The sequence below is a fragment of the Sminthopsis crassicaudata genome, chromosome 1 (genome assembly GCF_048593235.1).
Source record: "Sminthopsis crassicaudata isolate SCR6 chromosome 1, ASM4859323v1, whole genome shotgun sequence".
In the NCBI taxonomy this organism is placed as follows: Eukaryota; Metazoa; Chordata; class Mammalia; order Dasyuromorphia; family Dasyuridae; genus Sminthopsis; species Sminthopsis crassicaudata.
In genome coordinates this window covers 333,622,423-333,642,266 of record NC_133617.1, presented here as the reverse complement: position 1 = coordinate 333,642,266, position 19,844 = coordinate 333,622,423, and the positions used below count along the sequence as shown (strand labels likewise).

Genomic DNA, 19,844 nt, shown 5'->3' with positions numbered 1-19,844 from the left:
GATGAATGGATGTCCATCAGTTGGAGAATGGTTGGGTAAATTATGGTATATGAAGGTTATGGAATATTATTGCTCTGTAAGAAATGACCAGCAGGAGGAATACAGAGAGGCCTGGAGAGACTTAAATCAACTGATGCTGAGTGAAATGAGCAGAACCAGAAGATCACTGTACACTTCAACAACAATACTGTATGAGGATGTATTCTGATGGAAGTGGAAATCTTCAACATAAAGAAGATCCAACTCACTTCCAGTTGATCAATGATGGACGGAGGTAGCTACACCCAGAGAAGAAACACTGGGAAGTGAATGTAAATTGTTAGCACTAATATCTGTCTGCCCAGGTTACATGTACCTTCGGAATCTAAAGTTTATTGTGCAACAAGAAAATGATATTCACACACATGTATTGTATCTAGACTATATTGTAACACATGTAAAATGTATGGGATTGCCTATCATCGGGGGGAGGGAATAGAGGGAGGGGGGATAATTTGGAAAATGAATACAAGGGATAATATAAAAAATATATATATAATAAAAAATTATTTATAAAAAAAAATTGATGCTCATAGTAACAATGAGAAATTAGCAGAATAAAGAGATTCTGAATTAAGTGGAGGGTGGTGTCTTAAAAGAGATTAAACAATGTTCACTAAATTTCCCTATATTTTCATGTAATTTCTAATTCTTCCACTACCCTTCTATTATATAGATTACTTGATTAGTCCATGTGTTAGACATATTTATAAGAAAATTTACATTCTTGAAAATGTAACACTATAACATAATTGTCTCTTACCTGTGACAAGTTCACGGATCTCCAGATCAGTAGTCTTGCGTAGTAATCGTACTAATGCTGGGATGCCCCCACAATTTTTCAGGGCAATTTTATTATCATCATTAGCTTTCCCATACACCAAGTTCCTCAAAGCTCCACAGGCACTGCGATGGACTTCTGTCATCCGATGGTCCAGAAGGTCCACCAGTAACTGTATGCCTCCTTGTCTTCTTATCTGAAATAGCCAACATATAAAACATTTGTTTGAGGAAATAGGATTTACTATTAAGATCAAAAAATTATTCTTAGATTGTACATTTTTAAAAATCAGTATCATTATAAGATATTTAAAAAGAAAAGAGAACAAATAATCTTCCTTTTTAGATTTTAACAATTTTTTAATGTACAGAAAAGAAAAATCACAAACTTCTTCATCTGAATCCCAGAATCTTATTTTTTGTTTATGTTTCAGAAAAGATATACTATACCTTTATTTATGCAAATATGCTGATATAACACAAAAACACTGAGAAAGTAATAATTGTTATTCATTAGTAAGGTTTTTTCTTTTTTAAAAAAAAATTGTCCAAAATCTTAAAGCATCATTAGATTGATATTCAAATGTCAAAACAATACTTAATAGGAGAACTCCTCAAAGATTTCAAGGGTAAGTTGGGAATGATTTCATTGGATTCTATCTGGATAAATCAAAATAATTAGGTTGGGAAGGTCATTTACAATGCTATCCTAGAACAAAAAAAAACAAAACAAAACATTTAAATCCTTTTGGATAAAGAGTTGATCTTGAAGTGAGGGAACTGCATTCAAACCTTCCCTGTGACATAAACTAGGTGTATAATCCTGGATAAATCATTAACTTTACTGATTATACATTTCAGAGAAAATGATGACCTGCACTTGTAGAGACTAGATCAATGAAATAACAGTTCCTATTTCTATATTTAGTTCATTTAGATATTAGGTGAGTAATGGGGGAAAAAAAGAAACTCTTTAATTCAGTATTTTTACAAAACAGACAGAAACTAACTTGTGAATTTCACACAAATAGAACAAAACTGCTTACAGCACATTTCCTTAAGTAAATGTCTCAATGTCTTTTAGATCGATTGGCTTTTAGGCATATTTTAAACTTAAAAACAGCTTAGCTGTTAACAAAGCAAAGTGGGTGCTTAATACAAAGACCATTTGATGAAGTTTTCATTAGAAAAGATGCATTTGAGCATTTCTGATTTTAAAATGGGAAAATGACCAGATCACACTCAGCAATTTTCTTTACTTCAATGTTTTTCAATGGCCCAAGAATTTTCCTTTGGCAATTTATCTGTTGATTTCAAAATGACAGAATTTCATGATAGTGCACATTTTGAGGAGCAAATATAGAACAGTGGAAACCTACACTATATGATCTGTTCCCTTTTGTAACCTGTTTGAAATTCCTATCATTATTCTCTTCTCATGGTTATAGTATTGAACTTTGGTTTAAATGCTACTGGGGAAGGACAGCTACTAAGCTTTAATGTATTTATCAGGTTAACTATCAGGAAGCAGACAAATGGGATACTAAACATAAGGACATTTTGAATGAGAGAAACATCTTGAGCAGGAGTAAATTCAGAGCAAAAGCAGACCTGAGGGGGGGGAGGGATGTCCCAAGTAACTTACATTAAGTCATCAAAGGCATCTTGTAGAATGTGGCTAAGAAAATTTAAAAAGCAATAAAAGTGCATTCTGGAGGACTAGAAACAAATCTTTTATTTATTTGTAATTTTGCCCAAGGTCAAGCCCTGTATCTGTGTTTTTATGGCTTGTTATTTATTTAGGAAGGCATGGTGTTTAGGTGATTGTATACAGGGTCCAAATTAATAATCAAATCTATGACAAACCAAGGTATTATACTATGTTATAAAATTTCTGAGTGCATATTTAGGTACTAATTAAAAAAAACCTGGAACAATATAAAGGTGATTTTAAATTTTAGATTTAAAATGTATTTTAGTTTTATTTTTGCTTTAAAAATGTTAAATTCTAAAATATCATTAGGCTGCATTAAGAGAAGCATATTATTCAAGACTTGGGATGTCACAGACTTAGTGACCATATCTAGAGAACAGAATTATAAAATTTTAAAGACATTGATAAACTAGAGACATAAAAAGAATAATAGCCAGGATGGTGAAGCATCTCAAGATATCATATGAAGATTAATTGCAGAAACTGGGATGTTTGTCACAAAGGAGAAAGGTACTAGAGGGCAAAACTTTTAGCAATCAGTATAAGCTTTTGAAAATGTAGCTGTGATGTCAGGAAGAGCTTTGTTACAATTATAGCAATTTAAAAGTGAACTACCTCAGAAAAAAATGGGCTTCCCATCACTAGATCTCTTTTTACAAAGGTTTGATAACCACTTGTTGGGTATATTACAGAAGCAAGTGTTTTTCAGATGAAGCGAAGATTGTAGCAGATGGACTCTGGGATTCATTTTCCCCTGGCATTTCAGGATTCAGATTGTAGAACTTTTTTGAATAACTGCTTGGATGCATATTTTTACATATGAAAACACATGTATAATTTGATTTGATGTTTTATATATAGAGAAGGTATTTATAGGATTTCTTGCTTTCATAAATAATTTTATTACTATTTCAGCTAATTTATTGCAATATACTGAACACATGCTTGTTTAGCAGATTAAATTATAAAATACATTTTCTCCCAAAACAAGGTTATAGAACAACAAAACTGAAAAAAGTATGGGAGTATAAGATAGATAACTCCTTGTTTTTCCTGTAACATGCACATTTCCAAATACAAGATCATTATATCTAATTAGATCTTATGTTCTATAATAAATATACAATCATAGATTACAAATTGGAAAGAATGTGATAAGGACATATAATGTGACCCACACATCTCACAAATTTGGGAACTGTGGTTCATAAATGTTAATTGACTAGGCCAAGATCACACAGGTTTGTACATGTGTGGCAGATCCAGAATTCATGTCCTCTTCCACTGTACCATTTGTCTTGTAATTCATTCAATGAAACAAAAACAAGGACAATTTACAAACCTAAAAGTTTAACTCCTTACAGAAGACACTGTTCCCAGATACTTTCTTCAATACTGGCCATACCTTTGCTCATGGTCCCAGGCACAAGAGACCAAGAGAGAATAAAAGAAATATTGGATTCTTTTTCTCCAGTGCCTTTCTGAGCAAGGCTCTCCCCCTACCTCTATGATTCAGCATCTTTTCCCTAAATGGGTTCTTGTAATTAAATGGGGGGGTGTCATAAAATTATGATTCATTGCCAGTAAATATTTTATTTATATACTTATAGTTTATATACTTATACACAAAATACTTGGTATTATGTAAAAATTTCTTAGGCAAAAAAGGGTTGTGATGGAAAAAATTTAAAAGCTCTGATCTAGATATACTACCATTTTCAGATCCTGATGAGTTTTATTTTATTTTATTTCTTTACCTGCCTGTAGACAATTCTACTATTTTTCTCAAAGATTCTAATATCTGAGTCAATTTTCCCCAAATACCCTTGTTTGAAACTTCATCAAATGTCCCAAGATCCACACTTTTGCTCCATTGAAAGTCCATGTAGTGGTGGCCATACCATTGAGTTTATCATCAACTATAAGTGTTCACCTCTACTACCCATAATTTAGATAATTCTCTGCCTACAACCTTCTATTCTTCCTTTTCTCTCTCTGTCTTTATTTCTTCCAAACCTATCTTCTGTATACTAAACTCCAATCACTCTACCCTTTTCTGCTTTCTTAGGCCATGCTATTATCACCTTTGTCCTGACTTTTTTTTCTCCTTTCAAAATGTGACTCTAATAAATTCTACTGTATATTCTCCTAACAATTAACCCTAGGCTAAAATGAGTTAACACTGTCTACATCTCACCTCCCCACCCCAAATTGTTTTTGCTGCAGGGGAAGAAAATTCAATTATGATTCTGACAAACATAGCAAATATGTGCCATGACATTATAATAAATATTAAGTTTGAGATGCGGCTCCTCTATAATTTATAAATTTATAAATTTCTTTGAAGGTTATGCTCCATGTCCAAAGGGCTACCAAACTGTGCATATCTTTTGACCCATCAGTGCCATTTCTGAGTCTAAATCCCAAGAAAATCATAAAGAAGAGAAAAGGACCCATATGTGCAAAAATGTTTGTAGCAGTGCTTTTTGTGGCAGCAAAGAATTGGAACATGAATGGATGTCCATCAATTGGGGAATGGCTGAACATATTTTGGTATATGAAGATAATGGAATATTATTGTTGTATTAAAAAATGATGAACAAACTGATTTTAGAAAGGTCCACAAAGATTTATGCAAACTGATGCTGAGTCAAACAAGCAGAACCAGGAATACATTGTACACAATAGCATCAAGAATGTGCAATTATCAACTATGAAAGACTTTGTTCTTCTTAGTGATTCAGTGATCCAAAGCAGTCCTAATAGACTGTGGATAGAAAATGCCATCTGCATCCAGAAAAAGAACTAAGGATATTGAATGTAAATCTACACATGCAATGTTCACTTAATTTTTTTCCTGCTTTTTAAAATCTTCCCATGGTTTTTCCCTTTTGCTCTGATTTTTCTCTCCCAACATAATTTACAAAGCAATGTTTATTAAAAATAAATAATTTTTTAAAAAAGAAAATTCAGATGTTTTCTTCCCTCCTCCCTGTCTGGGGAGAGAAACATTAAGGATTGCAAAAAGAATGAAAGAAATCCAATTCCTTACTTTTAAAAAAATCCATTTTTGTAATTCTTGTCCAGAAACCATATAGAACATTTAAGAACTTGTTATATGTCAGACACTGAGCAAAGCACTGAGTATACAAACACAGGTAAGCAAGATAGCTCCTGTGCTTAAGGACCTTACATTGAACTGAGGAAAGCAACATATAAAGGAACTGGAGCTGGCTGAGTAGGGGAGAGAGCTATCCTTTACTATGATCTGGAGATAGCTTGTGACATGGAGATTTGATTCATGCAAATTAAAAGCCAAAACCTACCTATGAGAACTGAAGGGAACCTCAGGGCAGAGTCCAAAGTGGGGATGGGGAGGAGAGATGAGGGTAAAAGTCAGAAGACAGTATTATAAGAAGATGGTCAGAAGTTTAGCATAAGTTTAAGGAAATGTTTAGGCAGGAAGCTAGTTTGAATATTAATTACTGAAGTGGATACCAGCTTCAGAAATGAATATATACTAATCAATGTATCCAATATTTTCATTTTGAGAAGAAATTTAACCAAATAATTTGATGGAAATTGAGAATGTTTGTGAAAGTATCAGCATAAATCCCCAGGTGATAACATATTTTACTTTGACTTCCTGTTTATATCTTATTTATATTTATTATACCTTACTGGGTATAACATAAAACAATTTGAAAACTGATATTGCAAGTAGTTTCAGAATATCATGCACTTGATCCCCTAAAGTCATACCTAATTTAAATATGACATAAAACAAAGTTTTAAAAATGCAAAGAAAAGAAAAATCACAGAGGTCAGATAATAGCATAATTGGCATGTTGTAGGTGAAATAATGGGTAGTAGGTAGTTTTAGGATAGCAGGAAGGAAAACTGTTCTTTTAGCTCCTTTATAGAAAAAAATAATTTTTAAGAATTCTCCACAGGTATTATAACATTTTATTTTCCTGCCCTTTACCTTAAATTTTTAAGTCTTTATAACCCAGATAACTTTTATGAGATTGTATTTTTCATCAAGGGAATTATAATATTACAATGATGCTTTCTTAAGATGTTATTGAAATATGTTTCTTAAATGTGAATATGATTCATTATGACAAAATAATGAGTTTGGCTTTTTCTAAATTAATATTTTACTCAAAAATAAGGGGACAATTTCATATGTAAGAAATCATCTATAGAATTTAAACAGGAATAGGAAAAAACAACAATGGCTGAAATTACAAATCCTTGGTGACATTAGTCCATTTCCTTAACACATTTTAAAAGAGGTTTTGATTTAACCTCATTAAAGTCATTAAAAGCTCTGAGTTAACACAAATATTGACTTGAATTATAAATATAGCCAGTGGCTTTTTTAAAGGAAGCATGTTATTCATAGTTCAAATTTATAAAATGCATTTATTTTTAGAAATTATTTCACATATAGTATTTCATTTAATACTTACAACAACCCTGTGGGTATAGATATTACTATTACCCTATTTCATAGATAAGGAAATTGAGGATCATGGAAATAAAGTGACTTGTTGGGGTTTATATTTTACAGATATAGTAACTAAGAAGGTAATCAAACTTGGGCATTTCTTAGCTAAGTACAACATACACCATGTTATATATAATAACCTTCTTGATTCTCATCAGGACAAGCTCTGGAAAACAGCCTCATGAAATATGGAATGGAGAATATGAACAAACATCAAATATGCTTCCAGATGGCTCATGGTCGTCAAGAAATTTTTAAGAGAAGAAATTTAATATAAGGCTGCTGACTGTTTGAAGCTGGATACATAGTTTCATGGGATGAACACATTCTCAATTATTATAGAAATTGAAGATAGATTTTCAAAAAAGTGATTTTAAACTTTAGATGGAGTTATAAACTCTCACATTTCTTAGAGAGAATTGTTACTCAAACATTCAAAGAACCTCTTTAAAAGGTAATGACATCTCTAAGATGGCAATTTCAAAGAGCAAACCCCAAAGATGCTGTTAATAATGAAGGCATTGTAGATGTTAATTTTCTTTCTACAGAAATTCATAAAGGCCCTCATTCAGTGTCTGGAAGAAATTAGGCTGAACCTATGAGCAAAATGTTACTTTAAATTATGCCTAAAACACCAATGCTATCTATAATTCATATGTTCATAGGTATCAGATATAATAATTATTTTAGTACTGATAGATATGATAAAACACATAATTGTGAGTCGAGCCATTTCCTGAACATAACTTTCTACTTGAGCATTATATTCTGATATGAATGGAGAATGGAACAGAATAAGATTATCTATATGTAGTTAATTTATAAAAATATTAAATATCATTTTTCATTAAAAGGAAGCACCTTCAAAGATACTATTGTTTCTAACTGAAGAGTTTTCAGTTTTTAGGCAAAATGTGAAAAATTTCCATTCCATAAAAATATCTTTCCTATAAATGGTTTTAATATTTAGTCTTTTGTTTTTTTCAACATGGATAATGTAAGATAAAGAACCTGTGAAAAGGGTGGCATGAAGTAGCCAGAGGATCAGAACTGGAGTTAAGAAGACCACTTGGGTTCAAGTCCTATCTTTGATATGCTTGGTCTGCAGTGATCCTAGGCAAGAAAGCTAATTGGCCAGTGTCCTCAGGCAAACTGTAAAATTAGAGAGAATTTGTCTGCCTATCATGGTGAAAGAGCTTTGGACTGGAAAAGTTCTTCCTATCTATGAAGTCACATTTTGGTTCTGATTAAAAGAAATGATTAGAAAAATTACTGCCCACAAGTAGTATGAAGAGATAAATAGTCCATCTGTAAGCATACATCTGTGTATATAATTGCTACTGAATCACAGAACAAAATTGATTCCAGGAATCCCAGGGAATCCCTTCAATATTTACTCCTGCCTTTTCTTAGAATGAACAACTTCTGACTGTACAGGAATTCCTTGGAGAGAAATTGTTACTTTTTTTTTTTTATCTAATTCATCAATTTTAGTGACACAAAGAATCAAGGTCATTTTTAAGTATATTGTCTCCCACAATAACTATCACATTTCTACAGGATAATCTTAACTGTTTCACTATTGTATGGGATGACTGATGCAGGGGAAAAATCCTACTATTATGCATCACAAAATACAAGGTGGGAATCATTGGAGTAGTGCATAGCAGGGAATGGACATTTCATAGCTACAACTGCCAACTTATGATTTAGTATATGAACTGTCTGACTTAGGATACAACTCATTAGATGAAATAGGTGACATATTTATTCTAGAATGAAATGATTCAAGTCACTTTGTTATATCCTAAGTCAGACATTTTAAGGTCAGCGGCATCAATTTGACCAGTAAGATGCTATGAGAGATGTTTGTCCAAAACATGACCAGTGTGTTCATTAATCAGTGTTTTCAGCAAAATAGCCCTTCATGCCCTGGTTGTTCTATATGTTAACTTAGGTGAAGAAAAAAACATTCATCTAGTTGCCATAGACCTCTAAACATGCTGCCTTAACCCCAACTTTTAAGGATTTACCACCATCCTAAATAAAGATAGTTGGTAATGAGAAAAAAAAAAACAGTGAGTGAATAAGCATCAAAAGAGAAGGATCTACTGTATTCAACCTAAATAACTAGCTGTATTAACAAGCTAGCTACTGGGAGTAGCCTTAACTACTCTAAGAAAAATATGCTCTGATTTAGCATGGGAATGTTTTAGCATTTAGCATGCATTTAGCATCATTTGAATCAAAGAAAAAAAAAAGCACAAATGAGATACAATAAAACATATTTAAGTGTCTACTATGAATGAGATACTATACTAGGTATTTGAAATACAATAGGACACTCTCAAGAACTTACATTCTATTGGGAGGGATATCAGTTTTGTGCTGAAGCAAACTTATATCAGCTTCCAAGACCTAGTTATTAAAATTTTAGCATAAATCTTACTGTTTTGTTGATTGCCTAGAATTAAGAAAGTGATAGTTGGAAAGGTATAACATTTTTTCCCGAGAGTTGGTTCTGAAACATCTACTAGCATACATACACAGCACACATACCCATAATTATAATATAAGGTAGAGGATGAGTAAGACAAAGTAATGTCAGAGGGAAGATGCTTTCAGAACATTTGAAGAGGATAGAAAAATAGCAATAGTGACATAGACTAGGGGAATTTTATGGAAGAGATTGGGAAAGTTTTTGACAAGCATGAAAAAAAAGAGGATTCTGAAAAGCTGAGGGATATGACCAAGGTATTTAGATGAGCAGAAAATAGCTATTCCCTCCAATATGGCTAGATTTTTCTAAGGGAAGAACAAATCCTTTTCTTTCTTTTAGCTAGTTCCAAAGGCATGACTTTTACTAAGTTAGCACTTTCACATGAGACAGTTAAGTTTCTTTTGCAATAGAGAACTGAACCTAGAATTCAGAAGTTAAAATGCAACTTCAGATACTTACTAGCTGTGTGACCCCTCAGCAAGTTACTTAAGTTCTGCTTCCCTCAGTTTCTTCATTTACAAAATGAGATAATAACAGCATGTACCTCAAAGGGTTGTTGTGATGATCAAATAAAAAAATATATATTTGTAACATTTTTAAGACATGATGACTTGATATTTCTCTTATTAGATTGTAAACCCCTTGAGGGCAGTAAACTGTCTTTTGCTTCTTTATGACTTCCCAGAGCTTAGTAGAGCACTTCTAGACTTAGACACTTATTAGCTGTGGGACTCTGGGCAAATCATTTAACCTGTTTTGCCTCAGTTTCTTTATCAGTAAAATGAGCTGGAGAAGAAAATAGCAAAACACTCTTAATATATTTGCCAAGAAAATTCCAAATAGGGACACAGAGTCAGACATGACTAAAACAACTCAACAGCAACAACACAACCACAGCAATCTCTTGAGTCTGGAAATTTTCTCTAGCTGGCTTTCATGCCTGGAATATTCTCCTTCATCTCTACCTTCTGGATTTCCTGGCTTCTTTCAAGTGCCAACTATGATCCAATCTACTTCTTAATTTTAGTGCCTTTCACTATTAATTATTTTCCATTTGTGTCATTGTTTTTACATATGTGTTTGCTCGTTATCTCCATGAAATTTTGAGTCCTTCAGTGCAAAAATGGTCTTTTGACCATCCCTAGCCCTTAGCACAGTGCTTGTTGAATAGTAGGCACTTAATAAATAATAGCTAAGATACTTACAGCCTGACCTTCAGCCTGCTGAAGTTCTTTTCTGAATGACATATTCCCTCTCCAAACTCTATGTCAGTGTCCATTCAGATTTTCAGCATCTCTCAATCTCTCCCAGGACAGGAAACACATTCCCTTATATCCATCCCTTAGTACCCCCACCTCCATTCAGTGAATGGCCTCAATCAAATGGGGACCTGTTAGCTTAAAAATAGGTGCATTCTCACTGCATTCAGGGCTATCTCCATTTGTCCTATTTATATCTTGCCAGTAGACACAAATGCTTCTGGAAGAGAAAGTGAGGTAGGTGATCTTGCACATCCCTCCATCACTTAAATATAATTCACTTGCAATGTTATGGCATTACCTTCCAGATATTATGGTCCTTTTTGAGAATGAAGGACAAACAATAAGCACAAGAACCATAATCACAAGTGCACTTCCATTCATGTTTTCCTGTCATCCTCTCCCCTGAGAGAGGATTCAGTCTCTTCCAAAGTTTTGTTACAAGTGAATTCCAGGCATGAATGGCAGGATACCAAATGTGTAGAAAAGGGAGATGGCTTGGTGAATTTAGGAAACATCTAGTCCTTAAGTTAGGATTCAGGCAGAATAAGTGGAGAACAGTTCACAAATGATCCTTCAGTCTCCTTTAGCCTTTCCATTCTATTATTGAAATAAAAACTGATGTCAAAGAGAGGATAAAAGCCTTTTTCTGGTCTGAACACAAATCGTTATTCAATCCTGAATTTCACAATGAGATGCTTTAACAGTGAAAGTATCTGATGGCAATAAACAAATTACATATACCACCTTCTTTGGCCCTTTCAATTTCACCTTTTTCTACCTGCAATCATGAGCAGTGAAGTTTTCTAGACATTCAGAATGTCTGAGAATGAATTACAGTCAGATGTAAGGAAGTGAACAGCATGCTACCAACATTCTCTATTAAAAACTGTGTTGCCTGTCACTAGGGTCAGCACCAGGGCCAAGCTGCTTCTAACTGCTGTCTATTTAAGAAGTGAGAACTTCTCCCTCTTTTTTTCATATACTCATACATCAAAGCTCTAGTTGGATGAAAGGCAAAGGCTATTTTCAACATTTTTCTTTCAGGTTACTTACAAAAGATGTTTTCCCGGGAGAAAAAAAGAGGAAGTGAATCTAACGAAGGTAGAATGCTTTGTATAAGTACCAACATCTAAAACATTTATTAAAAATATAACTAACATTTCCCCCACTTTAACGGTAGTTAATGAGCTGTCCTGAAAAACATCTGACTATAATAATCATGCTATATTAAAATTTTTAAAGTAAATCTCAATAGACCTTTCTTTTACTATTCGATGCCATTATATTTCAACCTGAACTGAGGTGAAGTCTTCCCTGAACGTACCACTAGTAGTACTTTTTTTTCCTCCTCTGAGTCTTATAGAAATTTGTTCTTTCCTCTCTTAAATTATTTTTTTATTCTTAAAAAAACCTATTTGATCAGTCTTGTTAATTGGAACAAGTATTTATTATGTGCTTAACATGCACCATGTTCTGTGCTAAATGCTTTGAATATAAAGAAGAAGAGAAGAAAGAAGGGGGGATGAAGGAAGGAGGAAGAGAGACATAGAGAAGTAAGAAGGGAAAAGAGAGTAAGGAAAAAAGAAAAGAGGATGGAAAGAAAAAAGAAGGAAGGGAGGAAGGGAAAAAGGAAAGAAGAAGGAAGGAAGAAAGGAAGGAAGGAAGGTGGGAAGGAGGAAAAGAGAGAAAGGAAGGAGGGGGGAAGAAAGAAAGAGAGAAAGGAAGGGAAAATGGGAGAAAAGAAGGAAGGGAGGAAAAGAAAAAGTAAGGAAGGGAGGGAGTAAGGGAGGAAGAGAGGAAAGAAATACCCCAATCTCAAGGAGTTATGGGGGAGATGACATGTAAATGACTGAGGGACATATAAGATATATACAAAATGGATGGAAAGCAAACTTATAAGAAAAGATTCTAGCAGCCAAGCATTAAAGTAGATTGTAGAATTTTTGGAGGGAAATCTAGTTTAAGAAGATGGGAAAGGTAGGAAATAGTCATGTTATTCACATACTGAATTATATGTATTTTTATACATGTCTTCTCTTCCCTACTAAAAGTCAGGGACTGTGCGTCTTTTTCTTCCTTTCATTCTTCAGTGCCTCTCCTTCAGATAATCAATAAGTATCTATTGAATGAATGAAAGGAATTTTAGGGCCACCCAAAGGGAATGGACAGGCACATGGGGAACAAAAATAAGCTGTAGTCTATTCCCAACAAAGAGATAAAGGAAAAAGAGGCATGAAGAATTTAAACAAAGTGATGTATGAAAGGAAAAGGAATAAGCCAGTCATGTAGAAAAAGCAAGGGCTAAGAGGTGGATAGCCCAGATGTTTCATTATTATAAATATAACTTCAGGAGATCTGGAGGAAAACTCCCTGCATGTGAAGATATTAGAAGAAACAAAATGACAAGGCATAGATGGTTACAATATGTACTAATAGGGTAAATACCTGCATCACTCACAGAACATCCACCAAGCTCAGATTATAGAGATGATGAAAATAAGAAACACTTTAACACAATTGTAACTACACAAATTTAAAGTATTAAAAAGTCCTGAATAGTAGTAAAAGATATAGGGGCAGAAGTGTGATAGAGATCATCTCCTGTCCTATCATTTTGAAAATGTGAAAGTTTATGTTCATTAAATGAAACTCAGCAGATGATAAAAAAAATAAGATTTCCATCCAAGTCCTTGAATTCCAAGGCTTCGGGTGCACTTTCTATTACAAGACATCCTCTCTCACTCCCTGACGCTGCTTCCAGTCAATCTGCCCCTCATCTGTGCCCTGACCTTTGCTTCTGTACAAACTCGAGCCAAGGTTGGAGTTCTCTTCCTGTTTTTCTGGGTCTGTAAAAAAATATGCTCTTTTATTTCTGTCTGAGTCAGAGAACCCTTTTGGTTTCAGGTTGAAATAGTTTTTTCAGCACTACCTAACCCATTAACTTTGGGCTTGGTCATAGGGTCATAGTAAAAGTGTGCTAACCTTTTTCATTAGAGATAAAGTCTGCTATCCTTTTTCTTGCCCCCAAAAGAATGGCTTCTGTATACAAAAAAAATCACTTTTGTGATAGCAAAAAACAAAAACAAAACAAACCCTAGAAACCCTGGAAATGAAGTGGATACCTATCAACTGGAGATTTGCTGAATGAATTGGAGAATATTAAAATAATAGACTATCACAGGGCTATAAGAAATGACAGTTATAAGGTATTCAGAGAAACTTAGGGATTCATTAACTAAATTTGGTAGAATAAGCAAAACCAAGAGATCCATATGAATGACCTGATTATTTGTATGATGGGTAGATATTACATTCTGAGTAAAAGTCAGCTAGTGATTTTCTAGCTGATGGTTAAGAATTGAAGAAATAGAAAAAAAAATCCCCAAGAGTGGCCTTTCATGTGATAAAAGAAGAATCCAATAACTTTAACATTCCAAAGTTTTGACATTTCCTTGGACAATTTTTGTTTTTGTATTTGTGTGTGTGTGTGTGTGTGTTTAGTGGAGCAGGCCTTGAATATATTTATTGTAGGAAAATATTGATGTCCCTTTTATGTATATATGTATGTATGTATGTATGTATGTCTAGAAGATCAATAGAAAGCAGTAGTTTTCTTGGTCAGGTTGGATACAGAGCAATATTGGTGGTAATTGTGACTAGAGTCAGTATTCGATTTGCCTGACAGATTTTTATAATTCTAACAATTTAAAAAAATTTGGAAAGCACACCCATAATATATCTATTTTAAAATGCTACAAAGGTAGTTGAAAGCTCATTACAGGAACTTTGTGTGATGATCTATATTTAGGATGGAAATAACCAGTTAGATAATTACATCTTTCTGCTGCCAGTCATAAATCCAACTTGCAGTCTTCAAGTGATGTAACTGATCAAGTTATGGTAACTCACATTTATAGAGCATATTAATTTTGTATGACATCCTCTGCAAGATAAATAGTGTAAGTGTTATCAGGCTCATTTTATAGATGAACAAACTGAGGCTTGTAGAAACAAAGGGATTTGTTGCTCAAGTTTACCCAAGGGAAGTAAAAGAGACAGTGCTTGAATTTAAACCTCAAGTCTTTGACTTCTAATACACTAAGAATCCTTTCAAGTATATTGTATGTTAGTATCCTATTTATTAAAATTATAGTGTTTACTTTTTAAAGTATTTTATATGTGTGGATATACATACACATGTACACACATACATTATGCAATTTGTTCCTCAAGGGAACGTCAATATGATCCAAAAAGCAATTATTGAGGTAATTCAGGCCAATTTCAATAGATTTGTTATGGAGAGAGTCATCTGCATTCAGAATTTGTACCTTTTATTTGTTGTTGTTTGTTTCCTTGCCTTTTTCTTTCTCATTTTTTTCCCTTTTTGATCTGATTTTTCATGTGTAGCATGATAAATGTGGATATTATGTTTAGAAGAATTGCACATGTTTAACCTGTATTGGATTGCTTGCTGTTTAGGGGAGGGGGCAGTTGGGGAGGGAGAGAGAAAAATTCAGAACTAGGTTTAGAGGAGCAAATGTTGAAAACTATCTTTGCATGTATTATGAAAAATGAAAAGCTATTGTTAAAACCAAATAAAAACAAACAAAAAAGCAATTATTAAGTGCTTATTAGGTATAAGATCTCACTGTGAAAAAGATATTTAGACAAAAACAAATACCCTAACAAAAGCCAATCTCAGCCCTCAAGAAGCTTATATTCTATTGGGAGAGAATGTAACATTTAAATAGTGAATTTATATTCATATTTATAATTAGAGAAGGAAGAGAACTAATAATGAGTTGTAAGTAAAAGAAAGCATATATGTTGATAAATTTTTTTTTTTTTAGGCTGGGGTTAACTGACTTGCCCAGGGTCTACATAGAAATTCTATGGAGAGACACAGAGGCAGGAAGTGCCTACAATTCCCAACTTAACTGTGGTTCTCATTTTCTGGATGTCAATACCATATCTTAGCTTTGGTCTCACCTGATTCTTCAGTACCTGGAGTATTTTCACTTTGGTGCATCCATCTGTTATGCTATCCCTCTTCTCTCATTGGTAAGTTCCTCCTGGGACTCCCATTTTAGGGAGAGGCCTAAGCCAGACAACTTATACTTCCCTCTCAAAAGTGTTTTGAAGGCTTTGTACTTTAATATTTGTTTCCATGTGAGTTTCTTTATCATCTCCACTCCTATCCCCTTATTACATTTTCTATGCTGTTTTCCCCATTAGAGCGTAAGTCTTTGAGGGCAAGAACTAGCTTTTTCACTTGTGCCTGTATTCCCAGCTCTTAGAATAATACACAGCATATTGTGCTTAAAAATACTTGTTTCCTACCTGTCTGGTACATTCAGGGAACCACAAGCAGAAAAGTTTGGCTACAGAAAAGAGGACATGAAGGTAACTTATATATGTAATAAAGCTCAAACATTAGGATACTTCTAGGTTGTCAAAGGCTTTAAATTGGCATTTTATTCTAGTGGCAAAAAGGAACTACTGATGGCCCACAGCAGGGAATGATGCAGCCAATTTTGTGCCTTCAGGGAGATTATCTTAGTAGTTGTGTGGAAGATGATTTGGAAAAAAGAGAGAATAGATACCATGAAAATAACGAGAAGGCTGTTATAAAAGTCTAAATAAGAAATCATAAGCATCAGATTTACAATGATAGCCATATAAGTGGAGACAAGGGAATGATATATGAGACATTATAGAGACATGATCAAAATTTGCTAACATATAGTGGGGCTGAGGTTATAAATGATAAGAGAAGAAAAACACATAATTAAACATTTGTGAATCCTCATGGAAGAACAGTGATTTTTTTTTTACATAAATAGGGATGTTTTACCCGCATTTAGGGTTAAAAATAATGAAGTCATTTAAAAATCTATTAAGTCTGACATCTAGGTGGCTCAGTGGCTAGAATACCTGGCCTGGAGTCAGGAAGTCTCATCTTCCTAAGTTCAAATCTGGTCTTATACACTTACTAGCTTCTTATTAACTTTTGCCTCAGTTTCCTCATCTGTAAAATGAGGTGGAAAAGGAAATGGTAAGCACTCCAGTATCTTTACCAAGGAAACTCCAAAAGGGTTCATGAGTACTTGCACATGACTGAAAAATGACTAACCAATGAACTATCTACCTCAGGCAGTTTTTGTGAGGAACAAATCAGATAATTTATAATGTTGTAAATGTCAAGTGCTTCTATATATTGTAAATGGTAAAAAATTTAGTTCATTAATCCTCACTACATCTCCACTATCATTTGTATTTTTACTTCGCCTGTCCCCAAATACATGTTAAATAATTCTAAACTGCAAAGATAGTAGAAGAAAATCATTTAAAATTGGTTATAAGACATTAATACTACTATTATTACTAACAACTTTTGTATAACTCTTTGCTTTGCAAAGCATTATATATATATATTATTACATTTTATCTTCATAATAATCTTATTAGATAGGTAACATTGCTATCCTAGTTTTCAGAGAAAGATATTGCTAAACCTGAAAGGGATTAAATTACTTGGCCAAAATCACAAGGCTCTTAAGTATCCGAGTCAGGATTTAATTTCTGTTCTTTCTTATTATGGAGTTTAGTACTCTATCGACTAGGTCACCTAGCTACCCATCTTAAGCTTTCTTAAGCATCTTAAGCTTTCAGTCCATCTTTTTTGAAATTAGATGATCCTTGTTTGGAAAATTTATCCTCACTTTTGCATATCAAAGAATAAGATAACACTTTGCCTAGTACATTGACCATGAATTAACTAGTATCCATAGATGCTATGAATATGGATATCTATGGATATCAAGATAATACATGGGGTCACATAGAATCTAAAGCAAAACTGCAAAAACAAATCTCCAAAGTCTCAGAGGATATTTTGAAGTGTTCTTATAATGTTAAAAGTAAAGAGTCTTAAGATGGGTAATTTTTTTTTCCATTCAAATATTTGGAAATCTTTGTAGCAAATAAATGGAACAGATTTTTAATAATAACTCAAGAATTTTTTAGTTTTGTAAAGGCCTGGAAAAAAGAAAGATCTCTCCATTTACTTTATTTCTTATTAGCAGCTTAACTGCTTAGCAAATTGCATTATGGCACAGTATTCAGAACAATAGGTACCCCAAAAATGATATGCCACAGCTATTGCCTACTTCCTATTCATATGACATATTCTATAAAATAATAACAAAAAGAACTTTTCAAAGATGCGAATTCTAAAGAAAGAAAAACACAAGACAAAACTATCAGGTGATCTTTCTAATGTATGGTCACAGCATATAGACATTAAATATTTCATTAGAAATTGGAAGAAGAAAAAATAAGCTTTTGTTTGACTTGAAGTTTTGGACACTGAATTTCTTTTGAATAAGATATTATTCTGAGAAATGACAAACCCAAAATAATAAGTAATAATGAGAACTTTTAGCACTATTAATAAAGAAGGCACCAGAGAACTCGAACTCATCAAAATGTAAATGTCAGATAAAATATATGCCAAATGACTTCTTTGACTTCTGTAGCTATTTATTCATGAGGAAGATAATACTGTCTTTTCTTTTTGTTAATAAAGGGTAGACAACAAAAAAAGGAAAGTTGCAGACACTGTCAGGGTCACTCACCCTATTAGATGGGTTTTGCTCGACTTTTTTAATGGAAAATTATTAGAGATGAGTGAGGAAGTGACCTGTGTGTCAGAAAAAGAAAATTTTATTTTTTTCCTGAGAGAATAATATATCTTTAGACAAAGACTGCTTTACTCTGTAAATAGTAGCTAAACATAAAAGAAAATGGTAAAAGTAGCAGAAAGAATTCTTCCCTTCTTCCTCACCTCCTCCTTCTACAACTCACAAAATTTCTAGGTTATAGATCTAGGGCTACCTGAGGAAGAGATCTGTGCTTAAGATACTGATGCAAAATGAGGAGTGGGTAGCAGTCCTAATCCCTGTACTGAGTAAGAAACAAAATTTAAAACCAAGTGTCAGTTTTGTCAGCCTGACTCCATGAATAGACTTCATCTCAGTGTCAGTTTCTATCACAGTCTGAAATATTCAGTAGAATAACCAGGGCAGGAATCCTAGATCAAAGGGAAGTCAGTAGTTTTGACACTCAACCTGCTGAACTTTCCAAATTACTGAGAGTGACTAAGTCTAGAACTCCCACTGGGCCAAGTGCCCAGATGTGCTTGCTGTGCTTAGATTCAAACCCAAGTCAGGAACTTTCAGAGCTCAGATCAGAAAACAGCCCAGATCTCTTAGAATGAGAGAGCAAAGTAGAAAAAAGAAAGAATCCACTGGTCACCTTCTGAAAGGTACAACAAAATGGAAACTTCCAGGAGCATCATAGCCAAAAGGTAGCTCTTCAAAGCTGCCTCTCCTCCCTCCCAAATACTGCAAGAAGTCATAAAGAATTCAAGTACCTATAGAGGAAAAATGGGCCTTTAATGAAATAATGTGCTTTCAAGAATTCCTGCTGTCAAGATTAGTGCTGTAAAAAACTTTAATGTGCAAACATAGAAAAGAAATGGAAAAAAGTTAACCATGAAAGAAAAATCATAATGAACTAAATAAGGATCAACTGTTTACATTCTAATATGAGATGTTGCTACATGTGTCTCCAGAGATCTTTTCTGTTATCAAGGGCCATGGTTGGAAACTAATTAGACAGAAGTTCTGGGAGGGGTTATGTCATGTTTTAATGACTAAAAAAACAAAAAGAACAGAAAAGGAGGGGAAGAGGAATATATCTGGAGAGAAGAAGGAGTAATGATAGGGGAATCTCTGTTATATAATCAGGATGTGCAAGTAGAAGTTTATACAAATAAAGAGGAAGGAGTGAGGAATAGTGACACAGCCTTCATTCTGATCTGAAATTGTTAAAGAAGGAAGAAAGAATAGGCAAAACACATCCATAAACAATTTCATTCTATCATGTCTTCTCCTAAAACCAAATGCCCCCTTCTATTATACTTATTGATGGGACTTTAATCTTTCTCTATCTATTGGTTACTTCCTTTCT

The 19,844-nt window shown here is 33.6% G+C and overlaps 1 protein-coding gene across 1 annotated transcript in view; it reads right to left on the bottom strand.

The window, feature by feature from the left end:
- The window catches only part of CTNND2 (catenin delta 2), a 1,154,077-nt gene that overhangs the window by 278,053 nt on the left and 856,180 nt on the right, over nt 1-19,844 (bottom strand). Inside the window, 1 exon segment of the mRNA XM_074279123.1 lies at nt 803-1,016. Within this exon segment, the coding sequence (XP_074135224.1) occupies nt 803-1,016 (214 nt within the window).